The 20,740-nt window shown below is 41.6% G+C and overlaps 1 protein-coding gene across 2 annotated transcripts in view; it reads left to right on the top strand.

The window, feature by feature from the left end:
• Positions 1–20,740, top strand: part of NCOA6 (nuclear receptor coactivator 6) — a 389,704-nt gene that overhangs the window by 330,940 nt on the left and 38,024 nt on the right. The window contains exon 13 of one of the 2 annotated variants that reach the window (XM_085619103.1): positions 13,130–13,278. The exons of the other annotated variant lie outside the window; for it this stretch is intronic. Within the exon in view, the coding sequence (XP_085475229.1) occupies positions 13,130–13,278 (149 nt within the window). The remainder of the gene's footprint in view (positions 1–13,129; positions 13,279–20,740) is intronic. 2 annotated transcript variants of the gene reach the window in all.

The following is a 20,740-nucleotide window of genomic DNA, read 5'->3' as shown; positions in this document are numbered from 1 at the left end:
TCTACTTTGGCGCAGCCAAATTATGTTCTTGCTTTCTAACTTAATCTTCTTAGAGGAAGGCTGCATGTAGTGCAAAAACTGTAAACCGTTACATCGTATCTGACTTTAATGACTTCACTGCATTACTGCTAAACATTCCTCCCACAGCAGGACTTCCTTATAAGCAAAATAAATATGGCTGTCTTGATGTTTAGTACCCTATCGCATCCGCAAACCCCGCAAGTCATAGAAGGGTGTACGACTGCCGAAGGATTTATGGCACTGTACAGAAGCTCTTTTACAAAGTGGAAAAGTCTTTCCAACTCGTAAAAGGGCTTTTGCACCACTCTCCGGGGTGTGCAAAAGTGACCTTTCCTTCCTGTTTACAAGTCCCAAAGGTATGTAACAGGGGTTTGTTACCTCATTTATAATCACTAACCATTGTTCAGGCACTGACCCCCAAGTTTGGATGGGAACTGATTCGCAAATTGGAAGCTGTCCAGGTGGACAGCTGATTCTTTGGGATTCATGTTAGGCACTCTGGGGGTGGAGGCAAGGGGGAGGAGGGCCTTTGCCTACTAAATAAACAGCATTTTTCTCTTTAATGGACATAGGCTCCTTTAAAAAAAAATTGCAATTTGGAAAAATAAATATGCTTTTAAAATGTCTCCTGTTTCCAGCCATCTTCTCCAGGTGTGTTAAGATTGTCCCTGTGCTCTGTGGGTGCACCTACCTCACATCCCCAGTATCCCCGGTTTCTAACATAGATTGTAATTTCAGTCTGCTTCCAGCTTGCCTGTCAGCATTTGTTTTGAAATTTGTGTAGAAAAAGCCTTGCAAAATTCTTACTTTTTCTCTTCTTTTCTTTATTTTCAATCTGTTAATTCCATGCCATTCAGTCTCTGTGCTAAGTGTCCTCTGCGGCTGTCCAACATTTGTTTAGGCACCTACTGTCTAGTGAACTCCTGCATTTACCTGATTGTGTTAGGGTCCTTGAAGTAATTGTCTAAAGCAAAGCAGAAGTGGTAGGGGGGTGTAAAGGGTCTTATATCGCAGGAAAAAGTTCCTCTTCAAGTAACTGGAGTTTAGTAAATGCTACTGGGTAACAGATGTGGTACCACTGACTGCAGGGCATTTTCTTACTCTTTTCATTAACCTTATGCCAGTCATTCAAAGTGTAAACCTTGAGTTCTACCCGGGTGTGGTAGTTCCCTTCGGAGCCAAAACCATAAGTGGGAATGCAGTTTAGATTTCCGAAATGGACATTTTGTTTCTCAGTGAATCTGCTTTGTAAGTGCCAGTGAGGGGCACTGGTTACTGTTGGGTTAGTTGAACTTGGGCCCTATTTCTTAGGAGAGTCACCCTTTATTGTGTTGAGTCTAGTTTAGTTACTTTTTCTATGCTAATCAATTTGCAGGAAACCTATTCTAAAACCTGTCTGTTTTGGCAGTCAAAACAGCACTGTGGTTCAAGTTTTTTCTCATCTGCTATGGGTCACACAAAAGGCCTTTATGAGCTTTTCTTTCCCCTCTGGTTACCGTCATGGATAGCATCTCAGGTTCCCATCACAACAAAGAATGAGCTAAAGGACTCAAACCCCATCTCAAGGTGCACAGTTCCACGAGGTGGTTGAAGGATTGAAGCCAAGTCTTCTGACACATTGGAGTGGGGGCAACCTCTCTGCATATTTCTGGCACTGTTGCCGCAGCTAAAGTTAATCATATTTTCAGCTTCTAAAACACACTCTAAAAAGTGAATACTGACCACAGACATTTTTCGGCAATTAAGCCACGTTTGAATAATTCCTTTCTATTTAAGCTGAACAAATCTCCCCCTGTGCTGGTTGCTAATCATCCAGGCATTGCAATGTGTTAGTAGGGATTTCAGGTATTTTCCTTGGACCCCCTTGGACTTATTTGCTCCCACCCAGGATTGTGACACAGAGATGTTTCCACCTGAGGCCCTGGATTGTGATCTAGAGTGGGGTGAGACCTCTCCTTTTCTGAGCGGTTATTCTTGCACTGCATTGCCAGTAGTAGTTTCACGTACTGAACTAATTTCTGCCCCTCTGTAACCTAGTGATTATGTAGACTTGTGCTAATTAAAAACAATGGTATGGCATATAGACCAGCATATATAATAACTTTGAGACCATGTGAAGGACATTGTCAGCCTATAGTTCACCAAACCAAGTGGCTTTGTTTGCAACATAGAAAGTGCAGGATAAAGCAATAGGGCTCTTGCTTGTTGTCAAAATCACTTCTCGACGTATATTGAAGACGTTTTGCTGTCCATACTAAACAAGGGCTCCGACATCAGAATTGTGCATCTACTCGACTACAAGATTTGGGCATGTTTAATGTTTTATCTTAAGTTTCAAAGCTCTTAAGATCAGGCAGCCACCTTTGTCTACGTTCTTTTACTGACCCATTTCATTTTCATCTTTCAGAAAAAAAGAAGTAATGAAGTCGTTCATAAGCATCAGCAATTGCTCTTTGGCATATCACAAAATCACAGTACAAATGCAAGTCACTTGAGTTTCCATCAATTCTGGAAAAATTCAGATATTATTTTCTAAAAATGTATCTGAAAATGAAAACTCTTGTGTGTATGCAAGATTTATCTTTCGGCCGTCTGTGGTAATGAGTATCAGGCTTATAAGTCTCTTTTTGTTTAATCAAACCATACATACATTTTAGTATCTTTCAGGCAATTATTTTTCTCAGTGTGACCTGAAGTTGGTTTTGGCTCATCTTATGCACAAGTCCTTTGCATAAAGGGCTTCTTGTGGCTATGGTGTACTCTTTTTGAAGGTTGCCTTCCTTTCACTATTTCAGACAGTATTTGTGGCAAGTTTTATACTATTCTTTATAGAAATGCGGTGCTCATGAGCATCCTTTTATTTTCAAGATACTGTAGTGGAGAGAAAATGGTCTTCTGTTATCCAAGACCTCATTCTTCCTCAGAAGTATATTATTAATAATTGTGAACGAAAGTGGGCTTTAAAATTCTTCTTGACCAAGATCCTCACTCACATCTTTGTCACTCAGTGGGGCAAATACTCTTCCTCTTGAAAACAGATGTTGAAAGACGGTAAATTACAGCTGTGCCTGTTACAGTTACAAGTTTCATCATACAACCTTCACGGATGTTTGTATGATCTCAAAAGTAAGGCAGCATTAGTGGGGATTCACCAACAAGTGTCTGCTACAGAAGATTGCTATTTCTGATGTATTGAGCTCAGTAATGAAGTGCAACATTCCTAAGGGAGATCATATTTCTTTAAAAGAAAGCATGGTTGGTGGTATTTAGGGTATGTTACTAATCTATACCAAATAAGTCTTGAGTTGAATGTGCAAAATAATTCAATTAACTTTTAACATTGTCCAGTCAAGCAGTGTATTATGGAGATGAAAGTGCCTGAAAATCCGGTTTAAACTTTTTAAATTACAATCTATAATTAAACTTTAAAGTTGAATAGCTTCTTGGTAGATTACAAATTGTAATATCAGGTAAATCATTTTTTTTAGAATGTATTGCATGTCAAGAAGCTAGACTATTCTTATTGTATAGTGCTATACTATAATTTTTAAATATATATTTCCCCATTTACATTTCATTAAAAATAATAAAAACAGTAGGTAAAATATACTGTGTTCAGTATTCATAGGGCATAAGCAGATACTCAGATAGGAGTTACAACACAGTGGCTGATTGCACAACAGTAAACATAAATGTTATGTGCAGACATAACACCTGTGGGGTATGACATAGTTGCAATCAATAAATCCCAGTAAGAGCAGCGTACAAGGGAGCAATAATTTCAGAGGCAATTGGGTTGATTGCAGAAAAGGGTGGCTTAGGAGTCTGGGTTTACATTTGAGTTATCAATACGGGGTACTTCCTCATTCAGTAAAGAAAGCTTGAAGGCACACCAAATATCTGTCTGTCCAGAAGAATAGTCCACAGTATTTCATTCTACCCATTTGAGTAATATTTATTCGGTTAAAATATAACCATAAAAGATTCTTATTAACAATTTTAAAAAAAATCACACCAGATACAATAATTTAAAATAAACCTAACACATATATAAAAACAAGTGTTTAGAAAAACGTAATTGAGCACATACTATAAGGTCCGACCTAGATTTGAGTCATTACAACACAGATTACAGTACTATTTTTAAAGTAAGATAAAATCTTAGATAGTCAAACCCTACAAAAGCCTCAACTGGGTCCACTATACTCTATCTCAATTATAGGAAGACCCCTGTTTAGAGACTGCAAGTCATGAAAATTTGAGGGTCCTCACCGAAAAATGGCTGTAATGGCACACAACAATTTATTCAGCCTGTCGGACCTCTATCTCGGGCCCAGAATATTATTAGATCCATGTCGCCCAAAGCTTAATTACACTACTCAAAAATTTGCATACGCACACACAAGTATAGACATCCTTAAGCATCAGGTGGTGTAGCAAAGCGGGCCTCACCTGTTTAAATTTTAAATCTTTTTAAAGAGGTATTAAGAATCTTTTTCTAGACCAGAGAAAGTATGGACACAACAGTACGAAATGTACCGTAGTCTGGGTCGATAATTAATCACACTCACCCAGAGATCCCCGGGAAGGTCAGCCCTTAGGAAAACTGATCAGTTGTACAAAAAGAGTTAGCCTGAACCTTCTCAATAACTTACGGTGATAGACGTTAGTCACCCAGGTCAGATATAATTCAGACATAACCAAAGGGTTATGTGGTAAGGTTGTCTCAAACGTTTGTCCTGCTGCTGAAAGATTTGTTCTTAGATGAGGGTATTTGATAGGATTCATTATTGTGCATCTTTGGTCAATCAAGGGTGTGCAAGCTACTCGCCAGCCTTCACTTCCGGTCTGGTGCATCCCTCTCCGCTACATATTCTGTCTGAAGTGTCTGCTGTTAACAGATAATCTACTGTCCCATCGCTTGGGAAGCCCCAAATGGTGACACTGCTCTTTTATTTCAGTCCACTCCAGGATCAACATATATAATAATGTCTCCTAATCATGGCTTCCTGAACCAGCTTATGAGAATTCTAACAAACCTCTGCTTAAAACGTTTGTGCATTTGAGGCTATTGCTGCATTTTTTACCTTATTGCTTTTGACCTTCTTTATTCCTGTAAAGTCGAGTGCAGTGTTAAATATGTTTCAAGATTCTGAGCTCCTCTTGCTGTTTTTAAGAGGTTACAAATTCACCCTTTGATTTCTTAAACCATAGTTGTCAATTACTTTAGGTGCGGCTTTCTTTATCTTAAAATAATCCATGTCTGAATTTGGGAACCCTACTGTAAGATCACAGATAAAAGCTGAGGCCACTGTGCATAGTCAAAGTCCCAAACATAAAATTTGAAACCTTATTCACCTTTGCTTGTCTATGACCTGATGAGGAATTTTGAATTTTGATTGGTCTTATTCCTTTCTCTGGAGCCCCAGAACACAACAGTGGCTCTGCAGGAGTTCTTCCAACTATCTCAGTCATCTGGATTCAGCTCTTATTTAGGTTCTCAGATAGATTAACAACTATTAATGCTACTCTATCCTCTCAGAAAAAATGGAATTACTTCAATAGCAAAAGAGAAAGTGTAGCTTAGTGGCTAGAACTACTGACTTTGGTATCTGTTCAAACCCTGGTCTCAGCGCTTAACTCCACACTGTTATTTGGGGCAAATCACTTAATTTCTCCTAATTTCCCTGTGCTTAAAATATGAAATGTAACCTGTAGATTGTATTTGAGTAATCCCCAGTTGATGTATTCAATCATATAGCTCATCTCCCATTGCCCCAAGTCATGTTCAGCGCTCTCTTGCTCTCTATCTAGGTTTGCTCTATATAAATAAAAACACATGCATACAACAGTTTCAGTTCTCCGTGCAGGCCTCAGTCTCAGTTGCATATTCCTATCTGTTAGTGTTTGTTACTGAAAAAGGTTAAATTGAAGTGTCTTTTTTCAAGGAAATGTTAACTTGTGGTCGAACTTCTGCTCTAGAATGTAGCTGTGCTCCAGTTTACAAAAATAGATATTCTTTTGCTGGGTACTGGTTAGTTCATGGATGTAAAATATGAATGATACAATATATGTATAAGCAGTGGTGGATTGTATAGGCCTGAACTTTGCAAAACATTCAGTACTGTTCACAAATAGCTACTTTTTCAAATGCCAGACACAGGAACTTGATGTCATATGCATTAAAAGTAAGTTGAAAGTCCGGTATCTGATAGACATCTAGCCGCAGATTCCTTACCTTGGAATAATCTCCAGACATCAGACTGGACCTGGACATTTTGTAGCAGTACCCCTGCGCACCAGTAGGTGGCGTCATTTTGCTCCACGTCCGCAGCGGAGCTGCCACAGTTCTTTTCTTCCCACGCCAGTCAACATACTTCCTTTGGGTGACCCAAACCATCTGGGGTGCCTTTGGGCCCCATGAGTGCCGGAGAGCCCCTACTGGATTCCCGCTGGCAGGTTCACTCTCAGCGCCAGTCAGGCCCCTTGGACTGGTGCTGAATCCGGAACAAAAGCGCCCGCGAGACCGAGACCTCCCTTGGCACCTGCTCCAGTATAACCCTCAGCGCTGCCGAGGCCTCTTGGCAGAGCAGTCCGCTCCCTTCGTCATACCCGAGTTCGACACGGAGCCCGACGGGCATCATCTGCCACTGGTTCTGGTGCCGACCATGGCCTCAGAGTTGGAGCCAGCGCCTTGTTCTTTTGTCAGGCCTGGAGAGGGTGGTGAATGGGAGGGGTCAGATGACCCTTACGGATACCAGCGTCCCCTAGATGAGGAACTGGCGGATGCCAGTAGTTGGGACACCCCACCAGACGCTGGCTTAATCTCACCCCCTACCATGGCTACAGAGAAGGGTGCCTCATTTGCAATTGTGGTGCGAAGGCTGGCTGAGGTCTTGGACCTTACGCTCCCCTCAGTAGTAGTCAAGGTGAATGGCAGAGGTGCCTCAGCTGGGAGTTGCCCCCACCAACCTTTACTTCCATTTAATGAAGCCCATACAGATGTCCTCCTTGCTTCCTGTTCCAAGCCATGCACAGGGGCTCCTGTGCACAGTACAATTGCCCGCCACAATTTCCTTGCTCCTGGTCACCCCAGTTTCCTTACCCAGCACCCACCCTGGTTAGCTTGGTGGTCCGTGTCTCCACTTCCAGAATCAAACCTGGTGCATTTCCTACCACTCCACCGGATAGATTGAATGTGCTAGGCAATCCAATAGGCTGGCCATCTTTGGAAAGATGATGTTCTCTTCCACCACGTGCCTCTTGGGCGGATAGACCCGTATAATATGGGATTTGGTTTGACAAGTACATCCCACAGTTTCGGATAAGGCCTGGGCCATACTCTCCCAAGCTATTGCTTACGGGATAGATGTGGCAAAGTTCACTATCAGGTATGAACTGGACACCACAGAGTCGCTGAGAAGAGCGATTTCTTCATTGGTGGCCCTTAGGCCCCATGCCTGGCTGAGAACCACTGGCTCTTTGGGGGATGTCCAAGCCTCACTCATGCCCTTTAGTGGCTCTTGCCTTTATGGTGAGAACTTGGACTCAGCACTGAAGTGCTTCAAGGTGAGCAGAGCTACGGCCAGGTCCTTGGGTCTATCCATGGCCCCTCGCTTAACACCAGTCCGTCTCCTGCCCCCTTCTTGGCTATGGAAGGGATTTCCAACCAGGTCGATTTCCTCCCATTCACCAAGGCAAACAAGCATTCCCAACTTTTTGTTGACTGTAGTGACAGATGGATAGATGCGTCACTTCTCGGCTGAGCGGCCATCTGGGTGAGGTGAGGATCAGAGGACTCTGGTCTCTGGTGGAATCCGGGCTCTACATCAACTTGCTGGAGCTTCTGGAGACTCAACAGACATTGAAAGCCTTCCTTCCTTTGAAGAGGAGAAAGCTGGTGCAGGTGTTCATCAACAACAACACTGTAATGTGGTACTGCAACAAACAGGGTGCAGTGGGGTTGTGGACACTTTGTCAAGAGGCCCAACGTCTCCGGGCATGGCTGGAACGTCCAGCCATTTTCCTGGTGGTTAAACACTTGGTAGGCTTTCTGAACTCCAGGGCAGACTATCTCGGCCATCGATGCCTTGTGTATCACGAATGGCACCTCCATCCTGAGGTGGTGCAAGGTCTCTTTCTAGAGTGGGGAGATACTTGGTTAGATCTTTTCACCTCCACAAACAATGCACAATGTCAGCAGTTCTGCATGCTGGAGTTTCCAAGGCGACTCTCGCTTAGAGACCCTTATTTCCTCGAACGGAGCTCCAGCCTTCTGTAATCCTTTCTGCCAATACCACTCCTGCCTAGAGTTCTCAAGAAGATCAGGTAACAACCAGACCCAAGTCATTCCTGTGGCTCCGGATTGGGCACGGAGAGTCTGGTATCTGAGCTATTGAGCATGACATCAGTCCTCCGGTCAGGCTGCCTCTTCGGGAAGATCTACTGGCGCAGCAACGGGATAGTCCTGCACCCGAACCTGTGCACCCTCTGCCTTCATGCGTTGAGATTGAGCAGCAACAGTTGACAGCTTCCGACCTGAAGTCTCAGCGGGTGCAGCATTCTGGGAATCTCTCTGACATGATCCAGATGTCGGAGGGAACTGCAGAGGATCGTGAGTAAGTCAGTGGTTCACTGATCGACAACCAGATCTGACAATGGTGGCAGATGCGTTACTCCTGAAGTGGGGCGGCCATCTGGTAGAGGGGGAGATGAGAGGAATCTTGTTTTCGGTGGAATCCGGAACCCAAAACAACCATCTGGAGCGCTGGGCGATCCAGCAGGCATTGGAAGCCTTTCTACTCTCCATCGAGGGAAGGCTTGTGCAGGTGTTATCAGACAACACTACCACTATGTGGTACTGCAACAAATAGGCTGAGGTGGTGTCATAGACCCTCTGTTAAGTTGCCCTGCTTCTTTGGACATGGTTGGAACGTCAGGGTTTATCCCTGGTGGTTTAACATCTGGCCTGCTCTCTGAATGCTAGAGCAGAAGAACTCAGCCGAAGATGCCTAGCGGATCATGAATGGCATCTCCATACAGAGGTGGTGCAAGACCTCTTTCAGCAGTGGAGAGAGCCTTGGTTAAATTTGTTCGCCACCGCCGAGAAAGCACAATGTCAGCAATTCTGCGCGCTGGAGTTTTCAAGTCATCTCTCGCTCGGAGATGCTATTTGTCTCAAGTGGAACTCAGGCCTCCAGTGTGCCTTTCCGCCCATACTTCTCCTGCTCAGAGTTCTCAATCAGTTACGACTGGTCCCCAGTCATACTTCTACGGACTGGGCTAAGATAGTCTGGAATCCCGGGCTGTTGAGCATGGCCATCAGTCCTCAGATCAGACTGCCCTTTCGGGAGGATCGTCTGTCACAGCAGCAGGAAAGGGTCCTCCATACAACCTTTTAACTCTTTTCCTTCTTGTGTGGCGATTTACCAGTGGCAGTGGACAGCTTTTAACCTTCCGCCCAAAGCCTGTCACATTATCTTGGCATCTAGGCGTTCCTCCACCAAGACGGTAAGCGTCTGCTGTTGGGAAAAATTTGTGGCATGATATACAAAACAACACATTGTTCCTCCTTTATGCTCCCCTATCTCAAGTTCTTTTCTTCATATTTTCTCTTACCCAGCTGGGCTCTGCCCTGGGCATTCTCAAAGGCTAACTTTCTGCCATCTCAGTTTTTTTGCTGTTGCCTGACTAGCCATCCCTCTTCAAATCCTCTATTGTAAATAGATTTCTAAAAGGTTTACAACTTTTGTTCCCCCCTTCTCCTTTCATCATTCCTCAGTGGCATCTCAGTCTTGTTCTCACTTTCCTTATGTGCGCTCCTTTTGAGCCTTTGCACAATTGTCCTCTCAGGCTCCTTACCATCAAGATGGCCTTTCTTGTGACTGTAACATCGGTCCGGATGGTCTGTGAGCTTCTGGCTTTGTCATCCAAGCCTCCATACTTGAACATCTACCCAGACAAACTGGTGCTTAGTCCGAGGGCTTCCTTTCTACCTGAAAGTGGTCACTCCCTTTCACGTAGGCCAATCCATCACACTGCTCACTTTTACACTCGGCCTCATACTCCAAGGAAGAGGAGCGAGTTCACCATCTGGATCCAAAAAAGATAATTGTCGTTTTACCTTCACGGCACGAGAGTTCCGAGTGGATGGGCAACTCTTAGTAGTATATTTCGGAGCGAAGAAAAGACGCACCAAACAGAAGCGGACTATTTCACGATGGACCGTGCTCTCTATCAAAATCTGCTACAGTTTGGCCTAAACGCAACCCTCTGAGGGTTTGTGTGCTCATAGCACCAGAGCTACAGCTGCAGCCACTGCTTTATAACTCGGAGTGCCGATCCTGGAAGCAACATGGGCTTCTCTGCAAACGTTTACCAAGCACTACTGCATGGACAGTCAGGTCTGTAGGGACGGGCATTTTGCCCATTTGGTCCTGCAGGACTTCTCATGTGAAATTAGTCCGCAGACCCACCTGCGGGGAGGTATTGCTTGAGCATCTATTCTAACGTAGGGACTCTGCGGCTAGAAGTCTCTATCAGGTGAACAACGTACTTATCTTCTGTAGCGCCTTGTCTGATAGAGACTCTACCTAGCCGCAGATTCCTTACCCACCCAACCATCCGCCCTGGTCTGCGAACGGATTTCTAAGGAAAGGGTTCTTTTCCCTTTTAGGGCCCTAGTTTTCCACACTAGTGGTCAGGGTGCTCCACTCATCTGGGGTGGAAAGTCGCGAAAAGTAACTGACATCAGCATGCTGGCGTGGGCCCTATATAGGCTCCGCGCATGTCACTTCTGGTGCAGACAACTCCGATGCCTACTGGCGTGCAGGGGTACTGCTCACAAAAGTTTCCGGATCCAGTCTGATGCCTGGAGAGAATTCTATGGTAAGGAACCTTTTGCTAGATGGACTCTCTAACAGATAAGGAGTTACCGAAGGTATGTTACTTGTTTGTTCAGTCCTGAACTACATTTTGGTTTGAAATGCATTTCTCAGACCCACTTCTGGGCATGTATTGCTTGAGTATGTATTCTAATGTAAGGAATCTGCATCTCAAAATCAGATAAACAAGTAAGTTACCTTTGGTAATGCCTTATCAGGTAGAGGCTCTGTCCAGGTGCAGATTTCTTACCAATCCTCCCTGCTCTGTGAACTGATTACACTGTAGGGTCACCCCTCTAAGGGCCTTAGTCATGCATATTAGTCTGCCAGTGTTTCTCGTGGCTTCACACTCTGACGTGGAAGGTCATGGAAAAGAAACTGATGTGTGCGCGCTGGGTTAGTGATTATATAGGCATAGTGCACGTAACTTCCGACGTGGACAATCCCAACACAGAGCTGAACAATGCCATCTACCGCGTGCAAGGGTACAGCTTGAAAGTTTCTGGATCCAGTCTGATGCCTGAGCAATATTCCAAGGTAAGGAATCTGTGGCTAGATTGTCTCTACTAAATAAGGCGCTACTGAATGTAAGTAACTTGTTTGTCAGGGAGCATAAACGGAGTGTTGCAACAGAGCGCCACAAAGTTTAGTGAAAGGGCCAGTGGAATTGTATTTACTCATACCAGATTTGGGGATTAATATGCATGTCAATAGTGCTCTCTTGATACAAACACGTACTGATCCTAAATGATAAGTAAACACGCTTTATAAAAATGGGTGCTTCAAGCCTTTGAAAAATGACCAAATCAATGCTGATAATTGTGAAGTAATACATTAGGACCACTACAGTGCACAGGAAAAATGTAAAGCAAATACGCAAATTTTGTACTGTTCCATAAAAATCATGAAATAATTGCAGCGAGGTTTCTATACCAAAAGTAAAATACCAATACAAAATATCTTGTTTGAAAAGCAGAGCATGGCTTGTAAGAGTTAAAATTAATTTTACCATGGTATAAAGTCCTGTTCATGCCACCCATAGAATGTGATTTTGATTATCAAAATATAAAAAGTACAATCATTGCTCAACAAAATAAAGAATTCCAATTCTTTCATCGTAAAAAGAGGTTTATCCCAGCTTTCAGGTCTTCCTGGACGATGATAGACTGAAAAGCGGATGACTGAGAAGGGGCTTTAATTCTTCTACACAGGAGTGTATCACGTTTTTTAACACTAATTCTGGTATTTTAGAGGGAAAAAGACAATGTAAAATTGTTCGCCAAGTTTTTGGATTGGAATGACATTGTGGAATAGTCATAGTCATCGTTATTTGATACGTGCGCTTTCAGTATTATTTTAAAGGCAGATTAGATTAGTTCTTTTAGATGCAACAGAATGGGGAGTGCTAGTTTAAGTTAACGTTTAGTCCCAGGACAGTATAATGAAAAATACATGTGGGTAATCTAGTGGAAAATCTTGTGTGCTTGTTTCAAGTATCTAGTAATGACGTGCTGAATATATAATTTTCATTTTAGTGAATCTTAATGCAAGCAGTTTTCTGACTGAAATATTTTTGTGTGGGAATGTCTTTGTTTTTTTGTTCTGTCACTGGGACATGATTTGGTTAGGTTTCACCCCATGGCACAAGCAAGAAATAGATTCAGTTTGGCAGTCAGGAGAAGGTTTAACTGGAACCTTGGATCTATGATTTTTCTCTCCTGTATAATATATTAATCGTGGTTAGACCTTCGGATTCCTTTCATTGCTAATGGAAAGAAAACATCAAAAGTATAGGTATCACCTGAGAATTACATTCTTCTTTCTCGTTGACTGTGCTACACACACAGGCTCTAACCCATAGTCTGCTGTTCTAAAAGCCTGCTTTTGTTGTGTCACTATACCTTCTTCTTTCTCTCTCCTAGTTTGGTCTCTCTCGTTATCTTTGTCTGCTCATAGCAGCCACTTGCTGTCTTGTGTGATGCTTTAGAAACACCTATGCACACTTCCTTGCTTTTAGGATCTAAATGCTGAATATTCGTAATAGTCGTGGAGGGATCAATCATTAGATGGCACTGCCAGATGATAAAAATTTCCAAAGGTGTCCCCGAGTTGATGGTTCAGGTTTTAAGTACATTTACAGTTGGGTCAACTTTAATGCATATCAAATGAAGGCCTATTGCCTCCCCCCAAAAAACATGGATGTACGTTTTCATTGTTTCGTTCAGTAGTGAGCCAAAAGATGTCCCTGAAAAGTCGAAACTTTCAAATAGACGAAATTCAAGGACAGAAGAGTCTTCTGCTTGGCAGGAAGCTGCAGAAAATGGCCAGCGCAAGAGGTCATCCAGGCCGAGTTCTGCATCCAGTGCTTCTAAAGGTGAGGTGTGCATCAGTCTTAGAGCACGGACTCCACCAAAGTTATGTTTGCACAACACTTAAAGGCTCATTTCATCATTGCCTTTCCAGTCATTTGTTGGGGTACCTTCGATGCGAAGTGTCTAGAGCAGGACATTGCAGCCATACCTGTCCTTGTTTTTATGGGTGATAGCAACATTCAGCCCACAATTTAGTTTTAGAATTGTTTAGTTGAAAGCTAAAACTGAGATTCTAAGCCATTTGCTTTCCGGACCCAAATAAAGCTCCTAGCCAAAAGAATACTCTCAAAAGCGGTATTTTTTTCAGAACTGGGCATGCATGAAAACATGATTGAGATGAGATTCTTGGGATTAAACCTGACGTTTTCGTTAAATCATGGAATTAACATGTTTGCTCATCTTTCATCAATTATGAAAAGAAAAACAATGGATTCTTCTGACTTCATTGGATAATCCTTTGTTTCCTGACCTTGGATTGCTTAAGAGACCACCCCCTACAGCCTGTGTTGAAGCAGTGACTACACCCGTTGGATTTGGTAATTGAACCTTTTAACCAAATCTGTGATATAAAATAAACCTGATATCCTGGATGAACAAGATTAACTCTCTTAGCAGGAGCCAGCAGCAATTTAAGCCCCTCAGCTTGGATTCATGAAGGAAACACTTGCCCATGGGTACCAAGAACTGTTACTGCCCCTGATACAGTAACCATTCCAGTCTTGTGCTTGCTTTCTTCAATAAGCGTTTCAGGAATCATGGAATCCACATGTGCAAAGCAGTGAAATCAAGGAACATTGTGGTGTATTGGATATTTGTTTCTCTTTATGGAATTAAGGATTTTACAAGGTTAGAGAAATACTTTCATATGCTCAAATCACAATTAACCCTTTTAGTGCCAGGTATACACGCACATACATAGAGCAGTAAGGGGTTAACTATTTTTATGTAGATTCTTACTATGGATGGCCTCTTTGCAAGTTTCCAGGAAACAAATCTGAATTTCACACCAGTATTTCTTTTGCAAGGTCTACCGCATCTATCTTTTGTGCACCTATGATATTGAGTCTTGAGAACTTCACACGAGTCCCTGTATTGATACAATATTGATATTTAATTTAAGGATTTTGAAAGCTTATAATGCTACCACATTTGATTTTCTGAATATTACACCACCTCATTTTATGTGTTTACTATTTTCATCCAGTGGGAACAATACATTGTGGGGGAAAGCACAGCTATTGCCCTGGATCTGTAGTTTCTCACTTGTACTCTAATCCAACTTATTCTCTTTGTTTCCTCTTCACATCTTCATGAATTGCTCCTCCTTAGAGATTCTGTTTTTCACCACCATTGGTTGCAACCTTTATTTTCATTATCTCAGTAACAACCGTTACATTAATTTTTATGGGTAACTTTACCCCCTTTTTATTGTATTGGCAGTGGCCCATTTGCCCATCGTGAAATGATGTATGATTTGTGGGTGTCGGTTACTAAGCAAAGCGCATGTTTGTGGTCTCCAGTTAAAGGGAAGCACAACAATCTAAAAAGGTCTATTGGCTGCACTCAAATTAAGTAAGCATCTGACAAAATCCTCTTGCCACAGTTGATCAAACTTTAAACAAATTCTTGCTTGGAGATCATGCTGTTGTCTAGACACAGCAATCTCTCCCTAAGGCCACAGTCCCTCCTCAAAGTGGTTGCTCCGAAAATGAACCGGTTTTAAACTAGATATATTTTCACTGAAAAAACCTTAGGTTTCAGGGGTGTTATAGTTAGCTGGACATTTCACTCGTACAAAACCATTGAAATTCCTTCGTTATAGTTAGTTCTACTAACTATAGCTCGCGCGCCCGCAATCCACTGCTGATGATGTCACATATTACATCATTCATGACATGGTCAGTGACTTCACTGATGACATTGAGAGAATGTGGTTTGGTTTGATATTTAAATATGTATTATATATATATAGCAATCTGCATTGAAGAATGAGTGGAAGTATAAGTGTCTGGATGGAGGATTTACTAGCAGTGTGATTGGCTGTTCAAGTGACTGATTTAAAGTGTCTCACTAAATATATGGGATAGTGATTAAACTATGTGAATATCTGTATCACTCTGTCTCTTGTTGTGTAAACTACTGCATAAGTTGGTTACTAGCTATGTGAAAGTCTATATTAGTTATTGATTAGTTAAGTGAGTATTTTTATGGGAGAGTGAATGTGTGTGTGGTTGGGTGGGAGGTGTGTGACTGTCCAAAGATGTGTAAATAGTTGATTTAGTAGGTATATGAGGTTAAGACTGCATGTGGAAACAGTGGTTTGGGTGAGTGAATGTCTTTATGGGTGTAGTGATGAGTAAATATATTTCTCAATGATACATGTCCAACAAAGTAGAAATATAAAAGGCAGTGTATGTGACAGTTGTATATAAATAAGTATACATAAGACTCAGTGATTCTATAAGGGACTGTATGGATAACTGTATACTTGTAATAGTGATTTTATAACACACTAAGTATGAGTTACTATCTATATGAATAAATGAAGTGATGTTTGTATAAGTGTGTAGCTGAGTAAATGTAAGTATGATCAATTATTTGCATAAGTGAGTAGGACGATTGCATACATGAATAGGATGTGTGCTGGTGTGTAATGTTGATGTAGGTGTATAAGTATATTTGATAGTGTTCTATTGATCTTTGTCAGCATGTATGAGTGAATCTATAGGTAAGTGCTTAGATGTGTGTGTAGATCTAGGAATCACTGAGTGGGTTTTTAGAAACTTATATTGGTGTGTCAATGGTTTCAAATATGGTACTCCATATTTTATAATGAGTGATGAAATGTTATGCTAGTGTATGATGAGGTGTATCAGATTGACACGTGGATGATGTCATCAGTGATGTCATTTGAGATGTCATCAGTGATGTCATCAGTGATGTCACTGACCATGTCATGAATGATGTAATATGTGACATCAGCAGTGGATTGCGGGCGCGAGTTATAGTTAGTAGAACTAACTATAACGAAGGAATTTCAATGTTTTTGTACAAGTGAAATGTCCAGCTAACTGTAACACCCCTGAAACCTATGTTTTTTTCAGTGAATTTCACAGGTTTTTTTTAAATGCTAATTCCTAACTACAACATGTCTGAAACCTATGGTTTTTTCAGTGAATTTCAAAGGTTTTTTAAATGCTAATCGCTAACTATAACATGTCTGAAACCTATGGTTTTTTCAGTGAATTTCAAAGATTTCTTAAATGACAATTTTTAAATGTAAATGTAATAATAGTTATATTTATTCTTTTGATACTGATTTTCTACATTTTTGTAACTGTTTATTTTTTAAATTACATTATATATTTTTAATATAAATGGAAAAAAAACATTTTAAATATTGAAACTTTTTTTGTTGTTTTATATATTTTTTAAAATATATTTATATTCTTTTCTAATGGAAGCCATGTCCCCCCCCCCCCCCCCCCCCCCCATTTCAGCTAATCACACTAAGTAACATTAAAATGATTAGCTTTTTAGTTCATGGAAGAGCTTAAATCACTTTTCATCGGAGTCCTAATTGTGATTGTTAAGACAAATGGTAATTGACACCAGTGGCGGCTGCTGCCATTTTAAAGTAGTAGGGTGGCACGGGGGTAAGTTGGAGGGGAGGAATAAAAATGAAGTAACTTACCAAGTACTGCTGACGCTGCCTGCCGCCTCGTTGCTCCTCTCATGATGGGGCACAAAGCACAGGCTCCCCAGCCCATCCAAGCGCTGCTCTCATGCTATACCTAGCATGAAAGAAGCCCCAGGATTGGCCTAAACATGATTGTCTGAAGCTAGCTGAGGCACAGGGAGTCTGTGCCGTTTCCTCACCCAGTTGTTGAATACAGCTGGGGTGGAGAAACTTATGTGCGCATGTCTGTTTGGCTGACCTATGACGGCCTGCCAAACTGACATGCATACTTACACCCCAAACCCCCCCAATATCCTCCCCCCACCACTCCTCCTCTCTGCCCTCTGGCAGGGCTTGCCCCCCACTCTAGACTCTGGCTTTGCGGCTCAGAGTACAGTGATAAATAAAATTATAATAACATTGTATTATTATAATTTTATGTACCTGCTTATCTCTTAGCGGTGTGGCAGAGCTGCTCCGCCATTGCGCTTGAGCCGCTCCTGCTTGAAACTCATTCTAATTAATGTTTGAAGCTCCCACGCTTTCATGTCTACAAGGGAACTAACTTATTATCTTTTACCCTGTTTCGCCGTTCTTGGGCAGAAAAATTAATTTGTTCATCGTCCAAGAGACTTCAAAATGTTATCTGGCTAGGACAAATAACCGAGAAATCACCTAATCTGCACCTACATTCAATGAGTCTGTCAAACATCCCTCAGTTGCACTTTTTGGCATTTACTGTCCTTTAATCTGTATTTTTCATCATAGTTTTAGCCTATTACTGTCCCTTGCAATAGTACCTTCCATACATGTGGTACTGTTATTATTGGGGAGAAGCCTGTGAGCATGGTGGTAAGATGTTTGCTGCAAATTCCAAATTTTACTGTCACATAAAACTGAGGAAAATGTTTCTGTACCGCAAGTTTGATGTTTGCAGGGGCAGTCTTGGTATGAACATTTGATGGTATCTACACAAACCACACTCAATTCTTCTCCCTGGGACTCCAGTGTTTAAAAGTGTCAGGGGTTCGTAGGTGTTCGACCTTGGGTTCCAAATCGCATGCGTAAAAATAAGGTAGGCATCAACCATCACAGAAATCCACCCATTGGCAGCACCTTTGCTTTCCTTCACATGGTCGTGTTTGTCGGCCTTTCTTGTCTTGTATTAGAGACCTACCCACACATGTATGCCACAATTTTCTATCAGATGGGGTTGGAAGTGACTCAAAATGATCAGACATTTGTTATTATCTATTGATTTTCCCTGTGGTTTTTCTTCCTATCGTAAGGTAGAGTCCACAAAACCTACTTGGCAATATGGGTATTCCAAAACTAAGGGTCATAACTAATTTCTATTTGTTCGCTTTTTCATTATAAAATAATACATTGTCCGTACATAATGAAAAATCATTGCAAGCTCCGGCACAGTTGTTGGTTCTGGGAATTGCAGGTTTTGGGCCAATCTATAAATACCATAACACAATAAATCTATGTGACTGAAAGAGTGTGGTGAACTTAATGCTTTCAGAGATCAGACTTCAAAGCAAAGTTACACATTGCCAATTGCTTTTCTTTTCCATTTACATTCACTTATATTTTTTAATTTTCAACCATTTGTTTCTTTGGGAAAACGCTGAGCAAACTATCCAAATGGCCTCATTTCATAATAATATATACTTTTCAGAAGTGCATTGCGTTCTGTTTTCACCCATGGGTTTTACACTCCTTTCTGCCACAAACTGCAAGTAGGTAAAAAACACAAAAATTGGAAACTACGACCACCATTTTGAAAAGTACAAAAAATTTGGTGAAAATAGCTTTTCCTCCTTTATTTTAAAACTGGGAAGAGTGTGATCTCAGCAAAGCAAGCTTTTTGTTGTTGACATTTTTAGGGCGAAAACACTTTCTTACACAGCACCGTTTTGTGTTATTTTTTTCACTACTCCCCCTTTCCCAAATGCATTTTGGCTATATTCCTAGGACTCTCCAGCCATAAAACACAAACAATGGCTACCCTTCCAATACTCAATATCAGAGTAAAAAAAAGAACACAATTTGGCCTGGATAACCCGTGTGGCAAAAAGTTTTGAAGGACAAAGCAAGTACTGATCAAAACATGCATTGGCAACGTTAATAGGTTCAGGCCTTGACAGTGCTTGTGTTTTTGTAATGTTTCAAGCATTCACAGCATGCGTTAAAAATATTTTTTTTTTAGAAGGAATACAAAGTAAAAATGTCGCAATCTCAGAGTGATGTGCATGTGTTTTCAATGAGAAAGTAAAAAGTGACCCATTGCGAAAGAAAGGCTCGTCAGGCTCAGGTAATCCATAAAATTCTAAAATACATATAAATATATGTCCTTGGAGAAGCTTAGAGGGCCGCCATCCTCATCTTTTGACCTGTATAACTGTAATTGAGATTTTGCTTCTACCCTCCACAGCATAAAGCAGGGGCCAGTGGGTCAGCCTACTCCATCCATTGACTCTCTGTGCTTGACAGCATTTTTCCTGATGACGCGTACATCCACTCAAAAAAAAAATGCACTGCAGTATCTGTGCTAGTGGGCCAGTAGTTTACCAATGTTTTTCTTTCTATTTGTGACCCTTTTTTATTTGTTCTTAGTTATTTTTGTGTTTTTAAACTCACTCTTTAGGTTTCATTACTTCAAAGCTACCCTTGCTATACACCTGTAAGGATCATATTTTCCTATGAAGTGCATTAAAACTAAAAAGGTTTCTGTACCTGGTCAAAGTACACTAGGAAGCATTTGTACTGTTCCATTAAAAATGATATGCAATGATTACTTTTTTTTTTTTTTTTTATCAAACTTTTTTACCGCTAGCATATGGCTGCCTTGCATGTGTGGTATGCTTTTTTTAGGTCTCGCCTAGACAGCGCATGCGCTGTTTCTTCAAGACATGTTGTTTACACTCTGTGGATTACAGCCTGGCCATTGATTTTTATACTTCTGATTAAACATCTGGCTTCACATAACATTATCAATTCAATTCAATTCAAAGCATTACATGCCTTGTACACCAAGTGCAGGGCCTCTACGCACGAATGTACAACTGTTGTTCTATCTTCATCCACGGGCTGACAGGGCTATCTATATATTCATAACATTGCTAATCCTTACGTACATCGCAAGGATGCTTTTTATCATAAATCCGCATCTCATAGAATTGGCAGAGGAGGCACTTCAGCTGACACCGAGGGTCCCTGCATGCTGAGACTTCACCATGCAGCGGTCTGACATCTCTTGAGGGGTGTCCTGTTCGTGACCAAGACTGCGTCCTACATTTTCTCCCGCCAAATAATAGGGTTGGATTTCCCCTTGGGGGGATTCTTGGCTTCACACCTACACACAGAGTAAGGTTCGCATAGTAGCCTGCATACTGCCTTTTTTTATATGCCTGCGTATATACACTATTTTAGCACCATGGTAGAACTGTATCTACTATTTACTCTTTTGGTGCTTGTAATCACATTCATCTGCTTCTGTCTACTGATTATCGCAGCACATGTATTTTATACACGAATAACGTTGCTTCAATAAATATATTGAAAACGTTCCACTGTGTGTTCTCTCCGAGATCAAAAGAGCACGAGTGACTGAGTGAGAGGTTCTGATCTGTTACCATCATCCCTGAGAGGTCAGGGTAGTCATGTGCAGTGGTTGCCAGAAACCATTCGCTCCTTGGTAGGGTTAGGGGGGCTTATAGTGACACTGTGAGCTAGTTGTTCTCTAGGCCAACATAACCCGTGGGGGTGCTTGGAATCAG

The sequence above is a fragment of the Triturus cristatus genome, chromosome 7 (assembly GCF_964204655.1).
Source record: "Triturus cristatus chromosome 7, aTriCri1.1, whole genome shotgun sequence".
NCBI classification, from domain to species: Eukaryota; Metazoa; Chordata; class Amphibia; order Caudata; family Salamandridae; genus Triturus; species Triturus cristatus.
The sequence above is the reverse complement of the archived record's forward strand: the minus strand, read 5'-3'. Positions and strand labels throughout refer to the sequence as shown.